A 21021-nucleotide genomic window follows, 5' to 3' on the forward strand; every position below is an offset into this window, starting at 1 on the left:
CCAGAGTCCTCATCTGAGCTGTGGCAGGAACGCAGCTGAAATGGAGGGACAGGTTTGATTCTGAGGCTCAGGTGCATTCTGGTCATTGTTTTTTCTAGCTGTCAGTGCCAAGGGGTGCACAGCTCAGGAGGCTGAAGCAGGGAAAGCACAGGTTGTTCTGGTATTCCCCTGAGGGACAGAAGAAAACTGGCAGTTTTGATTTCTGAAGTGCAAATCCCATAAGTGTGTGAGCTCAGAAACCTGCACCTCCCACTCATTGTAACGGACTGGATCCTGAGAAAGAGAGTCCCCTGATGAGGTGCCCCCCGTGTCACAGTCATTTCTGGAAGGGCTCCGCCCACTTTGCTGGTTCCTGTGCATCCTGTGATGCTTTTTGTTGGTAAATGGTGCCTTTTTGGCGGTTTGGGGATTTCACAAATACAAAATGAACAATTTTCCTCTCCCTTTGTTGAATGACTCACCTCTTTAGCAGAACGTGTCTTGCTGTAAGTCAAGTGAAGAAAGCCATTGAGTTTCTCATGTGTGAGTTTTATTTATTGAGATGCAGACTTTATTTAAATACAACTGCTTAGAATGAGAGGAGCCAGTTTTGGGTGGGAAATCAAAGTGGCTAGTGAATTATTGATGGCAACTCTTTAAAAAGCTGTACAAATGAGTAACCAAAGCAAGGCTGGGAGAGGATGATGGGTATGAATGATTTCTTGGCAATGTTTATGAGAAGATACCAACTGTCAGAGCATTTTAGCAGCTGAGTGAAGTCTCTGGGCACTGTGATGGGGAAGGGACAGCAGTGGGAGTAGCCAGCACCTCTGTCCGTAGGAAACCTTCCCGTTCCTCTGTGGGACCAGATGGCTGAAACAATAGTGGCCTCCACCCCAAATGTGTCCCTGCTGAAACAAAGGTCCATTTGCTAAAGGAAGCATTCAGTGAGGAGCTCCTTGGGTGGAGAAGCTCCAGGTGTAACTCCTACACCCGCTGGGCAGGAAAAAGGCACCAGCCCAGGGCAGGAGGGGGCTGGTCCCTGGATCCTGCAGGGAGCCCCACAGATCACCCCCCACTTACTCAGATTCTCCTCAGGAAAAGCAAGTATGAGTTGGCCAGGCATTTCTGGGGCCCTTCCACAATGGCACGTTGTATTTGTGCCCATCACCACAGAGTGTTCAGGCAGAAATCCGGGCACGGTTTCCAGAATAAGTCACATTTTTCTGAACTGTGTGCACACACCTAATTTGCCTGTGCAGCGAGGGCTGTGGCAGTGCCTTGGTTAAGATGTTGAGGCATTTATTCCGAGATGTCTTTGCATTGATGAGTCTTAGGGGCATAAAAAAGCCAAGAGTGGAGATACCAGTATAAGTGGCGTATAAGTGGGGGTTTTTTATAATTAAAGTATTAAATTGTTGGCTGCATAGAAAACAGCAAAGCTCTTACAAGAAAAAAATGTATTTGGTTCCCAAGGAAATAAGGAAAGAAAGTTTTATTTTTTGGAATAGTGGACAGATATACAGGCAGTTTGGAGAGACACGTTAAGGACTGTGCTTTTCTGAACTCATGGAAGCAGGGTATGAAGTGATCTGGAGGCATGAGCCTCTGCCATTTAGTGTGTATGTTGCATATTTAGCACTGTTTATGCATTTCAGTAGCGCTTCCTGATCTCAGCCCAGTTCTGGGAAGATGGTTAAAAACATCAGTGGGCTCAGCCAATATTAGTAATGCAGCCTAAATCTCACTAGAGATGGTAACCTGAGCTTGTCCCAGATGATCTGCACACCTTGCAGAGCTCCCAGGCAGTCTCAGGTAAGCTCAGGTGCCCTGCCAAGAAGGGGCACTGGGCTGGGCGATGTTTTCTTCTTGTCCCACCTTCTGTGCTGCTGGGATTCACTTTTTTCCCCTTTATTTTCTGGTTTGTTCAGGTTTTTTTGACCTGGCCACCTGAGAGCCCTTACCCTCAGGGACTCTCCTCGGGATCCCTCCTGTCTGGCAGCAGTAATAATGTCCCTCTGGGAAGGCCCTAGAGAGCAGCAGCTCCAGGATCACGGCCCATCTCCCTTCCCGGGGCTCCCCCTGAGCACTGTTGCTACCAACAGAGTATCCGAGTGCTCTCCTCCCCAGAAGCTGATCCCGAGGAAGTCCCACCAGTGTCAGCAGATCATTAGCTGCAGTGAAGCAAGAGCTGTGAAATAGCTGCATTTCAGAGCGCTGTTTGGTTCCACCTCATCTGTGTCACATTCAGCACTTGACAGATTTTCGGAGGGGATTTCACAGGTTCAAAGCATCATCCGCAGCAAGTTCCTCCCCTGGCAGCTGTGTGGGAGCACTGAGGGGGTGATGTGTTGTTAAATGATCACTTGTGCCTTAAAATGGACCTCAGATCCAGACAAGCCTGCACATTCAGCAGCTTTTTCCTCCTGTTGCCTGTTGATTTATGCTGAAGCCACTGAGGAGGCAAAGGCATTTGAAATCCCTCTGATAATTGTAGCAACAAGCCATCGCTCAGCCAGGTATAGGAAACCACTCTCTTGTAGGTGTGGTGCTGGAAAGGTGAGAAAAATCCCTTCTCGTGGTGTTGGTCCACGCTGAGTCAGTGAAATGACAGCGAGCCCCACAGGAGAGCCAAGTGTCCTGCTTGGCCTGGCTCCCTGCTCCCCTCACTGCTCAGGGCTGTGTGTGTCCAAATGTCCATCCCTGCTGGGACAGGTCAGTGCTTCAGGCAGGAACCAGCTCGTGTGGGCGAGTTCTTGCTGTGCCAGCAGGGCTGTGACAGAGCTGCTGGTGACATTGCAGGTGAGGGGTTACTGAGTTCACTTGTCCCTTCAAACACAGACACTTGGCAAACCACCCCTGGAGAGGTCTGACACTTGCAGACCGTTGTTTTCAAGCCATGAGGACGATTTCTGTAACATCAGTTCCATTCCTTTGCCTGTCACCAAGAGCTGGAGCTCATTTCTCCAGGAGTGGGTGATCTCTGGTGTTACAGAAATTGTTGACACTGGGCTCCCTCTCCAAGAGATAGGTTTTTCATGATCTCTGGGAGCTCAGGCTGGGTGCCCCAGCCTCTGCAGTTGTGTTTTCACTCCTCAGCTGAAGCATCCTGGAGCAGAGAAGGAGCAGGGTGGGAGTCCAGGGTAGTAGGGCAGCTTGTTTTGCTCAGGCTGACAGCAGCCAAAAACTGCTTCATGCAAATGTCTGAGTGTGAGGCTCAGGAGTGTCCCACACAGTGCCCCAGATTTTATTCTAAGGGATCCTGGTTAAACCTTCCCAAAGTCTGCCACAGTTCTTGCTTTGTAGAATCTGTGGTTGCTGATCCTGAGCTGTGCTCATGAATCCCTTAAAATGCAAACTTAAATTGCACTTGGCACGAGAAAAGGAGTCTAAAAACCTTGTTCTTATAATAGATGTTCCTAGGTGGTAAAAAAACAAAACAAACAAAACTTATTGCTAAAGAACCATGTGTCCATCTAGAGGAATTTAAATAGTTTCTATTATTGACTGTATTTTGTTCCATTAAATTGGGTCAAATTTCTTATTTCCCTTTAATCAATTTCCCTGGAAGTTTCCTTTATTTTTCTCTCCTTCTAGTAGATTTTCCCATAATATTAGACAATCTGAGCCTATGATTTGTGACACATTAGTAACTACAGAGGAAAGAGCTAGTCATGTAAAAGAATGTTGTCTTGGCAAGCCAGTGAGAGCTTTTCCTCAGCTGGGAGTTGTGCTGGTTGGAACACAGCAGCAGGCAAGAAGGAGCCTAGCTTTATTCAGATAGAAAAGCAGAAACAAATGGTCTCTTTGCACGTGGGAGATACCTATTTGGAAGTTTAACCATAACCATGGTTATTATGGGAGTATCATGGTTTCCAGTTGAGTTAAATGAATTTTTTCCCCCTTTCATTTCAACTGCAAGACAGTCTCACAGTTGGCTGCAAGTACAGCTGACAGAAAAACTGGTGCTTTCTCTAAAGAGAACATTTTCTCTCTCGAAGCACAGAACGTAAAAGATAATTCTGACAACATCTGCCACTTTGAACGTGCAACCAAAATATCTCAGTCTTTGAGGTCTGAGTCAGAGCGAAGGGAAATGCCTGCCCCTTCTGCAGGCTGCCAGCCTTGCTCCAGGGGTAAACTCCTGGTTACTTCTGGTCTTTGCAGTGCTGCTGGTGGTAAAAGCAAACAGCCCAGCACAGCACACAGAGCAGGGATTGCTGAGCAGAATTTCAGCTGAGCAGATGCCCTCCACAAGGGATTAAAGGGAAATGCTGTGCTTGCCCACAGAGCTGATTGACAGACAAGTGAACCGAGGCCATGGTTTTCCTGTCATTAATCACACACTGGCTTGGTGAGCTGGCTGCAGTTCATAGAAAGTATCACACTTATCTGACACTGCTGCCATCGGTGCTTGTCACTCCTCCTTTGCAAGGACATCATAAATTATGTGCAGAGGAGGAGGTGGAGAAAAGCTCTCTATTTTTGGTGCTTTTTGCTTGGATGGCTCTGCACAAACTGCTGATTAAGTCTTGCTGGCAGCAAATTAGAAACTGTTGTCAGTCATACTGCGTTCTTCTTCTCAGAGTGTTTCGACCACATTTTCAAGGTTTCCCCACGAGGGCTGGAAATTTGCTTTATTTACTTGATTCCTAAGTCTTCCACTGCTCCATACTCCTTCCAGGAGGTGAATTATCCCATCCCTCTGATCAGAAATTTGCTCGTCTCTAGGGTGTCTTGCTGATGTCTCCCAGGTTGCTGGAGATGTCTCCTGCCCTTGGTCCTCCTGTGGCTCTCCAGCCTTTGCCTCTCCTCCCACTGCAGAGCTCAGGATGCTTCAGGGAGTGGTGGAGGGGATCAAAGTCTCTCACGACATTAATGAGTTGGAGAAGTGTTGAGCACAGCAGCTCTGCTCCTATCAACCCTACCACAGGCAGCTCGTGGTAAATAAACCCAGTGTGACAGCAGGAATGAAATATTTACTTTGGCTCATTGAGGTTTGCACTGAGGTGGAAGAATTAATCCCATAACAAATTACACCTCTGCTATTGCTTCCAGGGGTCAGGGTTTTTTTAGCAGCAGACATCCAGCTCTATCTGCTCTTCTCAAACCCAACAGGAATCACTGGCTGCTGGATGAAAAGCCTTTGGGGGTTTGGAGAGACATGTCAGGGGTGGTGAGTCCCAGCTCAAAGTTGGGATGACCTGGGGCTGCTCTGGGCAGGGTAAGGACAGGGCTGTCCAAAGAGGGATCTGAATATTTGTTCTGGTGAGGCCACTGCACTGGGGTGCAAGCTGTGACCCCACTCCTCTTAAACAGCCACATTTTTTGGTTTACTTGGCTTGTGAGTCAATCAGAGGTAGCAGTGGCTTTGTCCTCACTAAGCTGCTCGTGAGCCTCAGTCCTGCTCCTCCTGATCAGATGTCACAAGGACAAGATGTCTCTGACATCTCATTGTCAGCATGGGGACAACAGGGAACCTGTATCTGGAGTCAGTGCTGCAGGTGTTGGAGAGAGTGTGGAGGGGCTTCGCTCTAGCAGGGATTGATCACAGAATTACAGAATGTCTTGGCTTGGAAGGGACCCTAAAGCCCATCCAGTGCCACCCCGTGCCATGGGCAGGGGCACCTTCCGCTGTCCCAGGCTGCTCCAGCTGAGATTGTCCCTTGTCACCTCCCAGCAGCAATGGGTGACACTCTCATGGGGGAGATTGGGAGCTGCAACAGACTTCTCCAGGTAATCAGTTTTATCAAAATACCCCTTTTCCCCCTAAAAGCCAAATCTCTCCACTGCAAAAGGAGAGTTATCAATACTGTGGGCAGGTGGGGAAGCAAGAGCCACCTTTGCCTGCCTTGGCACAGTTCCTCGAGGTCAGCCTGCAGCCCGTGCATCCCATGGGAAGTGTTCAGCCTGCTGGCCCAGAGATTTAGGCCATCTTCACCTTTTGCCCAGCTGCTGGCATGGGGAGGGGGCTGAAGGCTGGAGCCCTGGCAAACATGGGCTGCAGGGGAGCCTGGGTGGGCTGTGGGCAGCAGGGGCTGCTCCCTGCAGGCTGAGCTCACTGGAGGTGCTGCAGGGCTCTCAGACAGTGGCTCCCTTTCTGTCTTGTGTCACTGCATGCATTGTATTTCTTGGCACCACCAATCCATGACATCTTGATTTGCAAACAGTCAAATAAAATAGAAAAATAGTGTCCCCTGTTAATAGGTTGACACACTGCTTCAGGCCAAGCGTGAGTATTTCTATAGCATTTGCTTTGCTGCCTTATGTCAGTAACTGTTGCTATTGAAAGTAAACACCCCAACTGGTTAAATCAACAGTGTTTTGTTTATTCAAAGCTCATAAACTCCAGTAGCTGTAGGTCACTTTATGAAGTGCCAGCCCCTGGGGGAAGAGAAGGAATAGTGTGAAATTATTGCATGCAGTCCACCCATCATGAGCCTTAGAGGAAGGGGATTTATTAGCAATTAATATTTCTTGCAGAGGAAAAAAAATAATCCTATTGAGGCAGCTCCACACTGAACCTTGAACCTCTGTACTGGTGGAAATGGGGAAGGGGGTGAAGCCTTCTTACAGGCTTGGGTGAAAAAAGGAGACTTTGGAAAATGAAAAGTAGCTGGGTTTTTATTATTAGGAAAGGATTTCAAAGCACCCAAAGGGAGGAGAAGAATTCAGGGGAAACAGGGCAGGGGAAACGCTTTAGTGTGGTATCTGCACTGGGGAGCTCAGCTGGAACTGAGCTGAGATGAACTCAGATGGGATTATTCTGCAGCCCATCTCAGGCACATGAGGTTTGCACGCCTCCACCTGGCTCAGGGCAAGCACAGTTTTGGAGATGCCCAAAGTCATGCCAGGTGCAGCAGCTCCAAATGTAATTGAGATGAGTCAGAGTCACTTCCAGGCTAAAATTTGTCCTTCCTCATCCTGAAAAAGCCTTGGGAACCACTGATCTGTGGGATGGCGGGTACCAAGCTCTCTATGAACACAATGGTTGGAAAGAGACGTAGGTTAATCTGGAATTTTGATGAGTTAGGATGCTTTGGAAGTGAAATTTGGTGATTGAATAGGAATAAAGAGTGTCCAGGGCAATGCTTAAATATTTAAATGTTTTCTCAACTGTTGCAGACATGCTTTTTAATGATTGCTATTTACTCTTCAGCCTTTGAGGTTACAGATCTGTCTTTGTGATAAATCCAATTATGAACTCATCAAAAAGGTTAGTATTTTGGGAAAGAAATTAATCTTACAGCCATGTGAAAGAAATTATCAGCTTCTTTGCAAATGATCTGAATATATATTCTTAACTGGCAGTATATTAGGCCAGATGTTGTTATATACTTGAAAAGAACAATGAGTCCTAAGGTAATTCTAAATAGATTTCAAAAACGCCTCTCAAACGGCATGAGAAAGTTACAGCTATTGAATTACCTCTATTCTTTCATAAGAGCAAAGTCTCTGTCCCGTGACTGCAGGGTTCAGCAGAGCTAGAAAAGTTGCTATGAAAGGCTTACTGCTTGACTTTTCTCACCAAATATTCCGACATTTTCTCCAGGTGACGAGAGAATTTCGCCTTTGCGAGGGTTGCAGAGCAGTAGAGCAGTGCCAGGTCAGGTCACAGACAGCCCAGCCTCGCCTGTGTGTGAGTCAGGGCCAGCCCTGAACATACAGGATCACATTTCCTCACTCTTGGCTCAGCAGCCAACGGTGTTCAGTGAAGACACAAGTGCTCAGGGTCTCTGTCAGGGAGAGCTAAAATCCAGCCAAGGCAGCTGGGAAAGAGATGAGCAGGATCCTCTGGAGGCCTTTCCAGTTGGGCTGGATGAATCTGGAGGAGTTTGAGTGCAGGTCATGAACTCGCAGTTCACCAGCCCCAAGCTGCTGCCCACCTGGTCTGGTCACAGGGAAGCTCCTGATGTTTTCCAGCTGTCTGTGTTGTAGGGAACAGTTCTCACATCTTCACTTTCTTCAGCTCCCGCTGCTTGATAGCAGTTGGGATGGCTCTGCAGGGATGGTGACCAGGGTTCTCCAAAGCTTTTCTCACCATGCAAGTGTCTGTTTCAATGGGATCAGAGGAAAGTAGGTGGAGAGATGGTGCTGTCCTGGTTTTCTGGCTGGGGAAAGAGAGAATTACTTGCTAAAGTCACGCTCCAAATTTGTGGCCAAGAACAGTAAAGACCGTAGAAAGCCTTGATGACGTCCGTGTCCATCTGGATCCCACCCTACCTTTTCTTCCCTTGCCTTTTATAATCAGACTCAGTCTGTGACACAGGGCCCTGCTCCTCAGATGTTCAGGCTTCTGCACAACATGCTTGGAAAAACCCTGGGCTGCAGCAGTCCCAGTGTGACCCCTCGTGATGCAGCTGGGGCTTCGTGGCTGCCCCTCCTGTGAGCCCAAGGCTCGGTGCCCACACATGGAGACGGAGATGGAGCTGTTGTTGGCAACCCCCCTGTGCCAGGCCCTGTCCTGTGGGAGGCAGTGGGATTTTGGAGAAGAGGCTCTGGGGTTTTTTTTCCCCTCTGAAGGAATTCAGTGTTATTCAGTGGAATCCTCTGTGCAGGTGGAATTTTTGGGCTCTAGGGCTGTAGTGTGCCTGCACTTGAAAATTTGGCCGTTTTCGTGGAAACCGGCATGGGCAAGTTTCAGCCCATTCATCCAAGCTGTCCTTTCTCAAGGACAAGGAGCAGGGCCAGCACAGCTGAACCACTGCAGCCAACTCCTGAATGTTTCCAAATAAAATGCCTTGAGTAAGTTTATTTTTCCTTCTCAGACCTAAATTTAGCACCCTGGAGAAGCTGCTTTGGCAGTCAGCGGATGGTAACGATGACAAGATCGATCTGTGGATAGTTCTGGGAAGATTTGGAAAGTCCTGGTAAAACAGAGTTGGTTTCATTCATGTTTGCAATTTGTCCACAGCCCAAAGGTCTGCTCATGAGCTTCCAATGGTTGAAAGACAAGACATCGACAGCTGCCTGGTTTATGGAGGACAACAGATGATCCTCACTGGACAGAATTTCACAGCAGAGTCCAAGGTGGTGTTCACAGAAAAAACATCAGGTAAGGCAGGTTTTTCCTAACTTCCCCTAGTGGGATAAGGCAGATCTGTAGTGCCAAATCTCATAAAATTTGTGCTCATGATTACTCGAGTGAGTAATCCTGTTCATTTAGGTAAAACCATGTGAGTAAAATTAGACTTGGGAGCAACTGTTTGTGTTGTTGCTTCAAAAGAATCCAGGCACTGGGAATCAGCAGGGACAGGATCTGTTATCAGAGAAAGGAGATGAGCACTACATGTTCCTCTGTGCTTGTTCAATCTCATGTTTCGTGAATGCTACTGTAGAATTCATCACTGAAATGAACATTTTTTATTGATGTGAACTACAGGCAAAGATTGTGTTTTCTTCCCTTTAGTAGTCTGTGGAGAAAAACCATACGTAATACATCTTTTTATATCAAATTATTTTTATACATGTAATGAGAGATGAGAATACATCACTTCTCCTTCCATATTTTTTATTGTAGACTTTGTGTTCCCCTTGTGCTGTTAAGAAAGCTTGTTGCTTGGAAGTTTTCTGTCGGTGAACTGAGGTAGAGGCATCTCAAGTGATGTATCCAGTGACTTGCAAGGGATTTAGGAGATTGCATTGCCCAAGTGAACAGCATGTGCATGATCTATGGGGTAATGCCATCGGGAAAAAGTGAGAATCGAGCCAGAAATGAATGTACATTCATGAACGTACATGAGCACCAGCTGGTGATGTGGGGGAAAACATTCTGTGGGTCCCAGTTCCCTCCCACACCAGCAGCAAGCCAGGCTGATTTTGCAGGTATGAAAGGCTCTGAAGAGCTGTGGAGGTTCAGATGAGCCTGTGCAGTCAGAGGAATTCTTCTGGCACGCTCTGTTTCCTTTCAAGCCCATGTATTAATTCCTTCCCCCTGTGCTGCCACTGTTCCACCATGTCAGCGTTTTGAGAGGGTACACAGGAACATCTTGGCAGCCTGCAGTGCTACCTGTCCCAAGAATGTTTTGCAGTAACTACAGGAGATGATCCATTCAAAGGAGGTAGCTCTTAATGCCATTTCGAGGAAACATCCCAAATGCCCTGCCCCTCTTTCCATATAAGAGCAGAGAAGGCTCTGGCTGGACGAGATGTTAGAAAGTAAAAAGAACAACAACATTTTCCACACTAAATCTAAAGCTTTTCTGTGCTGCTGGGGAAACTGCAGGGCTTTTTTCCTCTTTTTTTACCTCCTGGTAGGGGGGAGACAGGATTTATCCCAGCAGCAGTGCCCAGTCTGGAGCAGGGATTTGCTTGCTGGTGTTCCATATCCTGCCTCCCCCCCAGCCCTTGGCCTCTGCAGGCAGTCTCACTCTGCTGGACTCTGAAAAAATGACTGGCAGAAGGGGAATTCAGAGGATGGGAGGTCCAGGTTCAAATCCTTGGGCTGAATCAGAAGTCTGTGTGGTTTGCAGTGGGTTATCTGGGGGACTCTGTGCTGAGCTGGTTCTCTGTGTGTCCATGTGCTGTTCCATAATGCAGCAGCACCTCTGCCAGAGGTGCCCTGGAGTGCTTTTAAATGAAGATTGCTTTATTTAATAGATGTGTCTAAAGAAGCTGAGCTGGATACACAGCTCATGCATGGCTGAGTGCAGCAAACTGAGAATTGCTTTGTGCCTGGGTTGTCAGAGGTTGATGAGTGTCCCAGCTCACCTGAAAATCAGGATCCTGTGTGCCTGAGACTTTCAGCTTCCCTCATTATGCACTGCAGACAATTTTAAGGATCTCTACGATGTCTGTTCGTAGTTGCCATTGCCTCGGGCTGCGTGAGCCCGGAGCAAGGAGCCCCAGCTGTGCAGCCCCGGGTGTCGGTTCGAGCAGTGCCTGGGTGGAAGGAGGAGCAGCTCACCCACAGCTCCTCTGCCCTGCACAGCCCATGCAGAAAGTGCTGATGAGCTGCTCAGGGGCAGAGTAAGCCACAGCCACCACCCTGGGGGTGGATAGCAGCACAGCTCTGCCTGACCCCAGCTACAGCAGGCTGTGTCTCTTCCAGAGCACGCCGCTGCCCTGCAGCCCGTGAAAGAATCACACCTTTGTCAAGGCAGGAAGATGCAGCAAGCTCGCAGGGGAAGCTTGGTTTGCTTAGAGTTTCATTTTAACAGCTCACAAGCCTTGTCTGTGCTAGCAAGTGGTGCTGGATTTCCCACTTCTGCCACCAGTTTTAGCTGCGCTGGTAACAAGAAGGGTGAGGGCAGCAGTGTAGGTAACCATCCCACAGCTTTTGGCACGCCATGCTCCACACAGCTCCTTGGCTTGTGTGTCCAGTGTTTTTAGGTGAGAGTAGCAAGGTTGTTTTTTCCCCAAGAACCTTTGTGCAAGTATCTTTGTGCAGCTAGATCTTTTCCTTTTATTGTTCCATAGACTCCAAACTCTGGGTGTCCCTTGGATCTGGGTGAAGCGGGTGCTGGGAAGGCATCAGTCACGTGCTTTGCAAAACTGAGGAAGCTGCTGTTGAGGATCACAATTGTACATTAGGTTTCATCCCTCAGAGGGACACTCAGAACCTCTTTCCATTTCCTCTGGATCTTGTAGACAATTCTTCACCCACCACTAGCAACGCAGAGGAACATGGAACTGGTCACATTTGTGACAAAAATACGTGTCTCCGTGAGCAGTAATGAGCAGGTTTTATTTGTCTTTTCATAGAACTGCAGATATGTATATTTTTCCATAGCAATACCTGGAAAATAAGGACAGTTCCCTGAATTGTGGCGGGATGTCAGTGTGAAATGAGTGTCCCGTGGCACGCGAGCCGCAGGGAGCTCGCTGGGGACAGGGCTGGGACAGTGTCAGCTTCGGCTCACGGCAGGAAATGGCAGCAGGAAACGGAGTGAAGGGGCTGGAGCTCAGTGCTCTGAGGGGATAAAGTGCTTGTGTTTGAAATGCTGATGCATAAATAGCATTATGTTTCTGAATGCTAAAATTTATCAACATGCAGGCCTTAGAGTTTTGAGTTCTTTCTGAGGTTCTCTCTTTCTGATGCAAGATCATAAAATGTAGCTGCTGTGAGCCAGGGGAACTTATGAATTCCCTAATCCCAGCACACAAAAGCAGAGTTTGGCTGAAGGAGTTTGAAGATCTGAACTTGGAGACACGTAACTGAGCCCAGCTAAATTAAAGTAGGTCAGGGGAAGCAACTATACTGGACTGTATTCTCTTAGTTTTGATCTGGAAGAGAGAGCTTGAAAAGCAGTCTTGGAGCTATCAAGGACTTGCAATATGGTGAAGGTCAAGGGTGTTAGTGCTTGGTTGGGGCCCAGATCTTGCAGTGCAGTTAAAAAAGAAAAGATTTGGAATTCCCCCTTTTATTTATTTTAATTGTCATGTAGTAATTTGCAAGTCAGATGCTGGGTGCATTGTGTTTACTCCCATTTGTGTACTGGTTACTGCTGCTCTGCTGTCAGTGATAGAGGCAGTTCGTGTTTCTCTGGGAGAAAAGTGCAAATGGACTGTGATTTCCCCTGCCAAACTCTTCTGGTGGCCACATGGACATCGTGAATCATCGCTAGGACAATGTGGGTGGTGGAGGAACAACCCAAACACAACGTCCATCCTTGGAGTGGCTCCACCATAAATCTCCCGGCTGGGCCAGGCAGGGTAAGGAGAGGAGGTGCTGCTGTGCCCTTTGAACTGCTGCAGCTGCCAGGGCCCCCAAGTGTGGATGTTCACAGCCCCTGTGACAAAATAAATCTGTCCAGCTCTAGAGTCCAGCAGTGGTGCTTGAACACGCTTGGATGTGTCGTGGTTGCAGGAGAGCTCAGCCCAGGGCAGGATCAGGCTGTGGTGTTCGGTGTGGGGGTGCTGGGGTTGAGGCTTTTGTCTGCACAGTGCCCGAAATGCTGCACCCCACAAGCCATGGAATGTGTGCTGGGGGAGTGCAGCCCCCAGGAGTCGTGCAGCCCCCAGGAGTCGTGCAGCCCCCAGGAGTCGTGCAGCCCAGTGCTCCATAGGGCACCGCACCGGGACGGCATTAGGGCAGCTTTAATGGGGTGGAAGGTGGCTGGTGTGTTGGTTTGATGATAGGATCGTGCTCGTTGTGGGACAGGTGAAAGGAAATTCCAGCATTGTCTTACAGCAGTGTTCCCCTTTTCTGCTGTGTCAGTTCCTCACCGTGCTCCGAACAGGGAGCTCAATCCCTCTTTGTAGTCTGACAGTTTCATGAACGATCCAGAAATTCCTGGGGAGTGCAGAAAATAGCAACTATTTTCAGCAATTAACTCTGTGAACTTAATAATGCAACAGTAATGATGCAATTTTCTCAGGCAAATTCAAGATAAAATGGACAAAAAGCTTTTTAAAAAACTTTCAGTGTTTTCCCAGGTTCATTCAAAAGAGATGTTTGCTACTTGAACAAATAAACAGCTTCAGATATTGAATGTGAGGGCTGAGCTCCAGTCACTTACTGGTTTTCTAAATTAATGAACTTAAGTTTGAAGAACTGAGAGGAATGGGACTTACCTTAGGACTAGGTCATAACTCAGTCACAGATGCCATTCACCACTGAGCATGAATTAAGTGTAGGTTTAAAAGGCATCTTATCCTGATACAAAATCCCAGAATCTGGGGAAAAAAACTACTGTTTGGATTTTTTAATGGGAAAGGACAGGAAAAAGAGCACAAATATCTGGGAATAGTTGCAGAGTTAGCAAAGCTGAAAGTGGTACTGTAATCTTAAATGGTTCAGTTTGTTTGCAATACGTGAGGTTGTACAGAAAGTGCATGAAATGAATTGGTTACCTTGCTATTTTCCTGCTAGTTTTCAAAGAGCACGTTCCCTGCTCTGTGCAGGCTGTGGCTGGGGGCCAGCATGTAAAGCTGGATGCAAATCCCCTCCTCCCTGAACCTGCAGAAGGCTGGGAGGAGCGGGGGGAATCAGTCAGAGCTGTCTCTGGGAGGCCCACCTGGATTCTGCATCAGCTGGAGGTGCTCGCCTTGCAGGGCCACCTCTCCTGCCGTGTGCCCCAGGGCAGGGCAGCAGCAAAGGGAGCTCAGGGCCTGCCTGGGCATCCCCCTCCAAAGAGGTGTCACCGGTGGGGAGATCTGGGAGGTTTTGGTCTCGTGGAGTGTCTGTTTTGTGTGTTCTGTTTACACGAAGCAGGAAGGTGTGTCAGCAGGTCCCACCATGTGTGAACACTGAGGAATAACAAGTATTCTTCAGGAGGATTGGTTTGCCTGGTTCTGCTGTGCAGATTAGAAAGTTTCAGGGTAAATGGGGCCCGTTCTGCTTCTCCTTGCTGCTGTAGCTGCTGAAAGCCAGCAAACCTTTCTCCCCAGAGGTTTCCCCCTGGCTGGAATGCGCTGCGTGCCCCAGGTGTTCTTGTAATCCCACGGGGCAATCTGACCGGGAATCCCAGAAAAACACTGCAAAACAGGAAAAAATCTAAGGCTCACGCACAGAAAAATGCAGAAGAGAGTGGCTGCAGAAACGGAGTTGCCATAGCTGTTAGAGACTCAGCGAGACAGGGTGGAATCCAGTGTTTTGGAAGGTTTCCCCGTATGACACAAGATTTTGGAATTTTACAGCTGGTAAATCCTTATTAAACAGGCAGCCACTACTGGCCTGGATTCCCTGGCTCACTGTTCACTACGGGGGCGCCTGATGGAAGTGTGCCTGGTCCTGATTATTCAGCTTAATTGTTTAGGGAGAATATTAAAAAATAATAATAATTCTTGGCGTAAACAAAAGGCAGAGAGACAAGCTCCCATCACCTGTTGACAGAAAATTGATCATGAAGAAAGCTGGCATGGGGAGTGGAATTCCCTGTTCTCCCACTTAGTCATCGCATCCTGGTGTGACTCATTTTATTACATGGAGGTTCCCAGTGGTTTTATTTTGAGAGAAGCTTTTGTTTAATAATTTATACACACACACACAAACACACTTATAATCTTAAAAAAACAACAAATCTATTCTGATGAATTGGCATAAGGAATCATTTGGAAGAGCTCTGGAATGAAATACTGTTCCTGCTGCTTCACTGTTCAACTACTGTATTTATGTTTTATTTTAATGTGAATTGAATTCCTCAACAATAGATGGGGAGAAATCTCCTCTAAACTTGTTCTCACTGTGCAAAATGTCAGATTTGGGGCTGGGCTGGCTGGTGGATGACTAATCCATTGCCCTTTTACCTCCTAGACCATGTATCTTTGGCCTTGGTGACTCAAACTTCTGTCCTCAGTGCAGTGAAGGCACTGGCCTCTGCTCATAACAAACAGAGCTCCATTAACTGCAGTGTGCAGTCTTGCTTCAGAAAGAAAAAGAAATCCATGAAAATGAAGCTCAGGAAAAATTCTATAGTTCCACTTTCCATGAGTTTTAAATACATTCATGCTGCGTTTAAAGTTTGAAAATCATTTTGAAGTAAGAGCTTAGAATGAGGCAACTGCTCAGGACCAGATGCTGAGCAACCTTGTGCTGACTTGCACAAGTAACTTCCCAGCTGAAATCAGAATTTGTCCCTGAATTTGTCTGGAATTTGTCCAGAGCAGCAGAGATTCTGAGTGAGCATTCCCCATAAGGTTTCTGCTTCCCAGAGTGGTTTTGCCCTGCTGGAAACCATTCATTGCTCTCCCTTTGTTCTTGGGGTGGCTCTAAAAACCCCTCTCTGTTTTCCAGAGATGTCTGTCATCTACTGATAAAAGCTGACAGAGATAACTGTTGTGCTTTTCTGGAAGACCTTCCAAGAAACACAATGAATGGGGACAATTCACTGCAGGCCCAGAGGGACTGTGCAGAAATGTGCAGTCAGGGCCCTGCCCCTCTGGTCACCAGGCTCGGTTTCTCTGGGGAACCAGCATGGTTTGCTGCCTGGGAGGAAGGTAACAGGTTGTTCATTAAGTAATTTGTGTAATGCTTGACTGAAAAGCAATGTACATTTGCAGGCCTAAAATCACGTGCAAGCGTGGAATCCCATACAGGATCAGCACAATTGTATATTTAGTCTTCAGCTGCAGAGAACTGCAAAGAGCATTTCCTGAGCCTCTCAGTCCATCAGTCATGTTTGTTCAAATAAAGCAGTAGGTTTGTTTCTCTGCTAGTTACTGACCCCAAAGTCATGAGTAAGGGATCCTGAATAATGTGTAAAGGCTGTAACTGGTTCAGAAAACCTTTAATTGGCTAATTAAAAAAAGTCCTATAAGGGGCTGCGGAGAATCACCCAAAATGTTCCTAATGCAGACTGACATTTTGATTTCCCCCAGTTTGAAGCAAGACTTTTGGTATGATCGCAGTTGGAGTTAGAAAGGGTAGAATTACTTTCTTCCAACAACTCATTCATTCCTCCAAAGAGTGCTGACACAATCAGATCTCTCATCGGGGTTTAATGCTAAGTCTCATAGCCCTGAAGCAGCACAAAAATCTCTATTTCCTGAACATTTCACTGACCTGTGGTGTTAAAGACTTGCCAACGAAGACAAACCATTAAATGAGCAGGGAACCACAACAGTAAAAATACTGCATGAGGCAGCCATGGCTGGTAAGACCTCAGGGTCTAAATCCAAGAATATTTTATCATCTTGAGTGCAACTGCTGCCCTTTGCAGAGGCAGGGATTGAATTCCCTGTGGTGGAGGTACTGTTCAAAAGGCACCACACATGTGGGCCTGGCACTGGATTCCCGAGTGATCTTTTGCAGTTTTTGTACTCTCCATTGCTGGAGCAGTTTAATTATGTGCAATAAGCAGCTATCTGCATTTGTAGACTTTAGATTAAATTATTAATCAAGCTGGGGTTTAATCTTCTCGGTTTCCAGGCAGGAGCTGTTTGTCCCATTTGTGGCATGACAGAATTACAGGGTAATGAAGGCCAGAAGGGATCTCTGGAGGGTTGAGCACAACCTCCTGCTCAAAGCCAAACCCATTTCTGTTGCCCGGGCACCACCTGGGTTCCAGGGAAGGGCCTTTGGTGTGACAAGTTTTGTACTGGGGCTGTGCTCTGCTGTCACATCAGCATCAAGATTTTTAGTACATCCTTACAATAAGAATCCCACTTTTGTTGAGGACTTTCTCCAATCATCCACTTTCCGCCTAAAAAAATTTGCATTTATGCACATTCTAAAGATGATAATCATGTGTTGACAGTTTGGTGCAGGTTTTCTCTGTTCAAAATTTCCTGAAATCATCCTGAGACTTCTCAGTTTATTCCTCCTGCTCTCCATTAGCTGCCAGAGTGTGCATAATCAAAAGTTTTCTTTTTGTTACCAGGAAAAAGAATAGGTTAAAGTAGAGAGAGACTTCTGAATGCAATTGTATTTCTCATTTTCCTCACAGCCTCCCTCATCCCTCTGCCAAAAGCTCCCCATAATGTGCATATCCAGAGCGGTTAAAGGAAAAGCAAATATTGATTGTCTCGAGCTAAAGTGAAGCCATGAGGCAGATGGAGCCACATCATCATATTTAAGGATAAAGGTCAGGGAGTGAACTGCAGAGTGGTTAAATTCAGCAGGACTTCAGTGCTCAAAGAACAGGGATTGCTGCTGCTGACAGATTTGTTAGAAAGCTGTTTAGCTGCCACAAATATGAAATCTATCTAAACAGAAGCCTCTGTCATTGTTGGAATGATAACCCCAAATACATTCATTTCTTGTTTGCTTATTCTCATTCTTACTTTTGACCCACATAGACTTTGGACTCAGCCTGAACATCATTTGATATTTATGGATGGCTTCATTAGCTTTTAGTGCAATTTCGGTGGCTCAGTTACTAAATCAAATCCCCTGTGGTTGTGGTTGCATGTGTTCCACAGGCTTCCTGAACGTGGCAGATGACTTGGAGGCCCATTTCTACTTTAGTTTATGCATTTTGGACCAACAAATCCTTTTGATTTCCACCTTCTTCGTGAAGTTAGTGCTGCTGTTATCTGCACAGACTGTTTGAATTTAGCAGTACGGAAACAAAGATGAAAACGTTCTGCCTGGAGCAAAACCAGTGTCAAATATTCCTGCTTGGCTGTCTCCTTGTTGTCAGGACATCTTCATATGGCATTGCTGAGACAGCTCTGATGTGTGTCTCTTACATTATGACGTATTTTCTTTTTCCTTTTCCCTCCTCTTTTCCTCAGAGAACTCTAAAACTTTATCCTTTGGGGTTTTTCTGGAGTGTGGGGAGGTTCCTTAACACATACGGTGATGGTTTCTTTTCACAAATTTCACCTAGAAGAGGAATCCCCCCCACTGAGCATTTGCTGCCTTGTCATCAGGCAAGGATTTCTGGATTAACCCCCCAGTATTTTGGCTTCCCCCTTCCCTGTTTGCTGTCTCAACAGCAGCAAGGAGTTGGCTGCATTAACAGGGTTATAGATTGAATATAGCAGTGGCCAGAGTGAGTGCTTATGTTAAATGACATTAAATAATGGAATATTTTCCATGCCTTTGTGCTGGTCCCTTGGGATGTGCTGGCTCCAGTGACAGCTTTGCTGAGGCCATCCCAGCCCCAGCAGCCACTCAGCCCCACGTTAGAAAAGACAACTGACTCACGGGGGGAACGTAACACAAAAAAAAGAGACAAAACTCAGAGTTGTTCAGTGTTCCCTCCTTGCAGCGGGAGCAGCTGGAAGCCTGATCTCCTGATGGAGCCGCACTTCCAGCTATTCCTTGGCTGTCTCCATTGCCCAGGGAAGGATTGGGGTGAGGGAGCCCATGCCGAGGGGAGGGAGGGATGTGGGCCATGACCTCCAGGAAAGGCTGCCTGTCCCCAGTGTGTGTGAGCAGGGCCCAGCAGGGCTGTCCCAGGTGTGGGGTGCTGGGCAGGTGAGGCTCTGTCCCACTGGGCTGAGGGGACGCGGAGCTGGGGCAGACAGGGACCCCGGGGCTGCGTCCTGGCCACGGAGCCCAGCTGGGGAAGGGCTGCCTGGAGAGCCTGGCGCATCTGTCAGCTCATTGTCTGGGCCCAGCACAGAACAAAGAGCACAACAACAGAAAAAATGCAAAATGCATTTAAAAATACTCTTTCATTTCCCTTTTTGCCAGAAGCAGAAGTACTTAAATAACAGAGGACAAAAGCAGCTCTTGCAGAACTTCCAAGAGTTGGGAAAAATTAAAAGCCCTGTGAGAAGGACAGGGTTTGGGAGATTTTCCCCCTTGTCCTGCCTGGTCTGGGGAACCCCCTGAGCAGCCAGCACTGCTCCCCCTAAAGCAGACAGCAGCCTCCTGGCTGCAGCATTCCCAGTCCTCTCAGGTCCTTGGGATACGTGTCCCCTGGCCAGTTTAAAAGCAAGCTTTCAGAAAGGTATGAGGCAATCTTTTTCTGACCATCAGTATTTTTCTTCTGCAAATTGCTTGGCTAAAAGGCTCAATGGAATATAAAAATCAAAGGGATAAAGATTAAAATCTAAAAAAAAAAATAAGGAAAGCCCTGCAAAAAACGTTTCGAGATTTAAGGAATATTTGTAAGCAGAGGAAGCACCCAGTCTGTACATGAATGTCCTGTCACTGCTGATACACTCTTACAGCCCAGGGGGTTACTTTGGTGATATTCCATACAGAGGGATCAAATTTTATTTTCCTCTGTAGATACAATTTTGTCTAACTCAGAATGGAGACAAGCTGCATGGATGTAATAATTAAGGGCAGGAAGGCTTGCAGTGGTTCAGGGTAGGGGCTGTCACACATGCAGTGAGGTGCTTTTGCACTGAGCACGGTGAATATTTGGCACTTTACCGTGGCTTTAGGGCTGTCAGTGGCATTCTAGGAGAATGTTTGCTGAGCTGCTGACCCAGTGTGACCATGAACAAGTTATCTGACCTTCATGATGCCCTCCCTCAGTCAGGCTGGCTGGACTCAGGCCCGGTAAAAAGCAGATGTTGCACCTGTGCTAAATATTTCATTCTTCAGTTTGGCTAATTTCTACATAAACATTTCATTTTAATATATATGTAAGCTCTTTCCTAGAGAGAGAAGTGTTCAATGATGTGTTTAAATGAAATGCTGTTGCTTTTGGTTTGGACTGGGAAGGTGCTTGAAATTAAGTCCACTTTGAGAGCTTTGCTAACTTGATGCCCTAATTTGTCGCTTTTTTTTTTTAATTTTAATAAGTCAAGTTCTATGATTTAAAAAAAAAACCACAGAGAGGTTAATATTGTGATATTCTTCTAGATGGGCAGCAGATCTGGGAAATGGAGGCAACGGTGGACAAAGATAAGAGCCAGCCTGTAAGTATGCAAAGCACTGGGTGTCCTCTCGTGCACCTTCTGGGGAGAAAGTTGTGTTCAAGGGGGAGCTTCCAGAGAGCATCTCAGAAGCAGAAAGAGCAGCAATGGTGAACAAATGTCCAATGCTGCAGCAGTACATGTGCTGCAGAAAGAAACCATTCATGCAGCAGCAGCCCCCAGCAAACAGAGTCACTGCTGGATCTGTGTCCTGCAGACTCCACGGTGCCAGCCCAGGCTCTGCAGGATGCTGTCCTGCCTTCCCTGGCCCCTGGGTGCCGTGTCCTTTGCAGGACAGGGTTTGTCCTGCAGGAGTTCAGATGAACACTAATCTTTGGAGGCAATGAGCCTCTTTGTTCCCTTTGTTGCTGGGACCTTGCTGTGGGCAGGCAGATCTTTCAGGAGCCAGCAGTGACACTGCCATGGGCCGTGCCTGCCCCGCTGGGAGCGGGGAGCTGCCAAAGCAGTGGGGTCTGGCTGTGTGTCAGTAGAAAGCCTATAGAATAATGGAGTTATTCTGACAAAAAGAGGGAATTCTGCAGTGCACACTCATTTATCAAGCACTGTGGGATTAGCAGTGCTTCTGCATTTATCACCATTTCATGTTTCATTTGTAGCTGAGACTTCTCTCTCCAAGTTCAGGACAGCACCAAGTTCCAGAGGGATACAGTCCCTAGAAACCAACTTGCCAGTACCAAAACCTTCTGATCTTTCACCATCTGCCCTTTTTTCTCATACCCTTCTTTATAGGGATGAATAGGGAGATTTCTCTTGTTATGCCTGCAGATGTAGCAAGGGGAGCTGCACACAAAAATCCCTGCTCAGCCCCAGTAGGTGATT

At 47.2% G+C, this 21021-nt stretch overlaps 1 protein-coding gene across 5 annotated transcripts in view; it reads left to right on the forward strand.

Moving 5' to 3' along the window:
• NFATC2 (nuclear factor of activated T cells 2) overlaps positions 1-21021 on the forward strand; it is an 82912-nt gene that overhangs the window by 31218 nt on the left and 30673 nt on the right. For all 5 annotated transcript variants that reach the window (XM_039563460.1, XM_039563459.1, XM_039563462.1 and 2 more), the window contains exons 6-7: positions 8894-9034; positions 20129-20184. In XM_039563460.1, coding sequence (XP_039419394.1) covers positions 8894-9034; positions 20129-20184 — 197 coding nt within the window. The remainder of the gene's footprint in view (positions 1-8893; positions 9035-20128; positions 20185-21021) is intronic.

This window comes from Corvus cornix, chromosome 20 (genome assembly GCF_000738735.6).
Source record: "Corvus cornix cornix isolate S_Up_H32 chromosome 20, ASM73873v5, whole genome shotgun sequence".
NCBI lineage: Eukaryota > Metazoa > Chordata > Aves > Passeriformes > Corvidae > Corvus > Corvus cornix.